The sequence below is a fragment of the Zonotrichia leucophrys genome, chromosome 2, assembly GCF_028769735.1.
Source record: "Zonotrichia leucophrys gambelii isolate GWCS_2022_RI chromosome 2, RI_Zleu_2.0, whole genome shotgun sequence".
Classification (NCBI taxonomy): domain Eukaryota; kingdom Metazoa; phylum Chordata; class Aves; order Passeriformes; family Passerellidae; genus Zonotrichia; species Zonotrichia leucophrys.
Genome location: NC_088171.1, coordinates 34,717,622 through 34,720,941, shown reverse-complemented (window position 1 = coordinate 34,720,941; position 3,320 = coordinate 34,717,622). Strand labels below are relative to the sequence as shown.

Here is a 3,320-nt window from a genome sequence, read left to right as displayed (position 1 = left end):
CTTCCCAAGACCTTCCTAAAAGATAATAACAAATAAAATGGGGATTTCCCGGTCAGTTCCTCTTATCTCACTTCTGAGACTTTGTGGCGAGAGGAGCGAGATGGGTCTTGGGCTTTCGACGGGCGGGAAGGAAGGAGGAAAACACCCAGAAAAGACCCCGGGAGGCTCCGTTTCGACAGCCTTATGTGTCCCAGCGTTGCGCGGAGGAACGATTCTCCTCCCTCGGCTTGCGGTGGGCTCTCCGCGTCACCCGGACGGGGCCCCGCCAGCGCTCCCCGGGGAGAGGCGGCGGCTCGGGCCGGCGGAGGAAGGGGTAGAAGGGGTGCGGCTCATCTTCCCCCCGAGACGAGGGGAGGCCTCCGGGCTTTCCGCGGCGCTCGGGGCGGGGAGGGCCGGAGGAAAGCGGCTCAAGGAGAAACCAGGCGGGGTGCCAAGGGGAGCCCCGCACCTCGGGGGGTGCGCCGCGGCAACAACGGGGCCAAGGAGCTCACGCCTCGGTGGCGAGGGAGGGCCGGAGGGAGGAAGGGAGGGAGGGAAGGAGAAGGGACGGGCCCCCCCCCCGCGGCGCCCTCGTCCCGCGCGGCGGCGGGACCGCGCCCGCACCCGTGCCCGCGCCCCGGGCCGGGACCCAGCCCCGCGCTGATTGCGTTATTTAATTATCTCCACTTTATTCCCTCAGATGTTTATCAGCTGCTTTGCATATCACGTGGGGGCGGGCGGGCCAATGAGGGCCGGCCTGGCGCGACGCTGGCGCGTCAGCCCTGGTCAAGTCCCGGAGATTGAGTATCTCTTTTTTCAGTCTTTGGGGCTTTTAAAAAAGAGCCACTAGTCTCAATGCGGAGCGGGCTATGACAGCCTCCGTGCTCCTCCACCCCCGCTGGATCGAGCCCGTCATGTTCCTCTACGACAACAGCCTGGATGAGATCAATAAGAACATGGACGGGTTTCACGCCGGCAGCAACTTCGCGGCGGCGGCCGCGGCCAACCCCTGCCGCAACCTGATGGCTCACCCCGCGCCCCTGGCCGCCCCCAGCGCCGCCGCCTACACCTCCAGCGAGGCCCCCGCCGCCGGCATGGCCGAGCCCGCTGTCAAGCAGTGCAGCCCCTGCTCCGCCGCCGTGCAGAGCTCCTCCGGCGCCGCGCTGCCCTACGGCTACTTCGGCAGCGGCTACTACCCCTGTCGCATGACCCACCACAACGCCATCAAGTCCTGCGCCCAGCCCGCCTCCAGCTTCGCCGACAAGTACATGGACACCTCGGTCTCCGGCGAGGAGTTCACGTCGCGGGCCAAGGAGTTCGCCTTCTACCAGGGCTACGCCGCAGGGCCCTACCAGCCGGTGCCCGGTTATCTGGATATGCCCGTGGTGCCCGCCATCGGCGGCCCCGGCGAGCCGCGCCACGACCCCCTTCTCCCCATGGACAGCTACCAGCCTTGGGCCATCACCAACGGGTGGAACGGGCAAGTGTACTGCCCCAAGGAGCAGAGCCAGCCGCCTCACCTCTGGAAATCCACTCTCCCGGGTAATACACCTGCATGGCTCCCCCTGTCTCTTCTTTTCATCCCGTCCCGCTCGCCTCTCCCGGGTGTCCCGCCGGCGGGGCTCCGCGATAACCCGCCCCGGGCCGACCCTTCTCCGTCCCCAGCCCCATCCCGCCCCGGCCCGCACATGCCCCAGCGCCGCTGGAACGGCACCGGTGCCGCCCCCTGCCCCCCGCCGGCGCTCGGCACATCCCGCCTCGCCTGGCCGGCCCCGGGAGAGGAAACAGCTGAAAAGGGCCGCGGGAAGGTCTGCGCTATTATTTTCCATAGACCACGGAGTACGCGAGCTGTGTAAATCTCTGTAGCCCCTCTCGATCCTTTCCAGAGTCCCTGGCCGAGCTCTATGGGGTTTGTTATTATTTGTCTGTCTGACAGAAATGAGCCTTTCCCTGCCTAAAAGCTGCCTGCGGCGGCCAGGAGAGAGGAGTCCCCAGTGCTGAGCCGGGCTTTAGTGGCTAAATCGGAGCGGGGCAGGCGGAGGAGTGTGCTCTAACCCTAGTTCTTGTACCCCCTGAAGATGTCCTAACCCGTTCGAGCGATTTTCTAACGCTTCCGTGCACGCTTTTTCTGTTCCAGACGTCGTTTCTCATCCCTCGGATGCGAACTCGTACAGACGTGGAAGAAAGAAACGAGTGCCTTACACAAAGGTCCAGTTAAAAGAACTCGAAAGGGAATATGCTACAAATAAATTCATAACCAAAGACAAGAGGAGGAGGATATCGGCGACTACAAATCTATCAGAGAGACAGGTCACAATCTGGTTCCAAAACAGAAGGGTCAAAGAGAAAAAAGTGATCAACAAATTGAAGACTACCAGTTAATGGATTAAAAATGGAGAAGCAGCAACTCAAGAGTTTCAGAACTTTTTTTTTGTGTGTGTGTTCAGATTAAAGTAATTATTAATAATAATTAAAAAGAGAAAAGACAATGAACCTCTTCTTTCAGAGCAAGAGATCTGTATCTTTGGAATTATAGCCTTTCTTTCTTCTTCTTCTTTTTTTTTTTTTTTTTTTTTTTTTTTTTTTTTTTTTTTTATATTGCTGTAGCAAGCTTGTGAAAACTGACAGTTCTCCTGAAATCCCAAACAGCCAGCCAGTATCACTGACAGACTGTACATCCCACAAGGCCAGCTCCAAGAGATACACTTTCAATTAGACACGATTTTCTGAGAAACTTGTAAATACTTCTAGGACCCCGCTATTTGAAAGAAGACCCTTCGTGGCCACGATGCGAGAGCTGGTTAACGTGAGGAGGTCGATGTGGACACATGATCTGGTTTTCTTCCATTGCAATCCAAACTGTATGTTGAATGACTGCTCAGGTAAACCATAGTGAAACAATTACAATTACTGTATGTTTTTAAGCAATGCATTTATTGTCAAAAAGTAATAATAAACCTCGAAGGTACTGAATAAGGATTTCAGAGACATCAGTAATGAAGGAAGTTCTGTGGAGGATCTGTCTTGATAGTAAATCTAAACATCGCAAATTAGCGAGGATAGAAAGGAAAATATTTGCTTGGAGATGTCTTTTGGTTTTATTTTTTGTTTTCCACAGATGAATTCTTGTCATTTAAACTGGGGTTTTTTGTCTGTTTGGGGGTTTTAATTTTTTTTTTCTCCTGCAGACCATACAATAGATACATTTTAAAGGACTCTGCCTATTTTAAACCTGAAATAATCTTCAATAATTAATATTCTAAGTCCCCAAAATTTTTTAATATTTGAATATTGGCATTTCTTTACACTAGAAAAAAAATGGCCTGGGAAAAAATACCCAA

The 3,320-nt window shown here is 54.6% G+C and overlaps 1 protein-coding gene across 1 annotated transcript; it reads left to right on the top strand.

Moving 5' to 3' along the window:
* Positions 1 to 848: 848 nt before the first annotated feature.
* On the top strand, positions 849 to 2,367 carry HOXA13 (homeobox A13). The gene is made up of 2 exons (XM_064703320.1): positions 849 to 1,521; positions 2,117 to 2,367. The coding sequence occupies exons 1-2, from the start codon at positions 849 to 851 to the stop codon at positions 2,359 to 2,361; spliced, it is 918 nt and encodes a 305-aa protein (XP_064559390.1). The 3' UTR covers positions 2,362 to 2,367.
* Positions 2,368 to 3,320: the final 953 nt, after the last annotated feature.

Coding starts and splice junctions, on each gene's coding strand:
- HOXA13 (XM_064703320.1), top strand. CDS start 849: ATGACAGCCTCCGTGCTCCTCCACCCCCGCTGGATCGAGCCCGTCATG. Junction 1,522..2,116: donor CTGGAAATCCACTCTCCCGG/GTAATACACCTG, acceptor TTTCTGTTCCAG/ACGTCGTTTCTCATCCCTCG.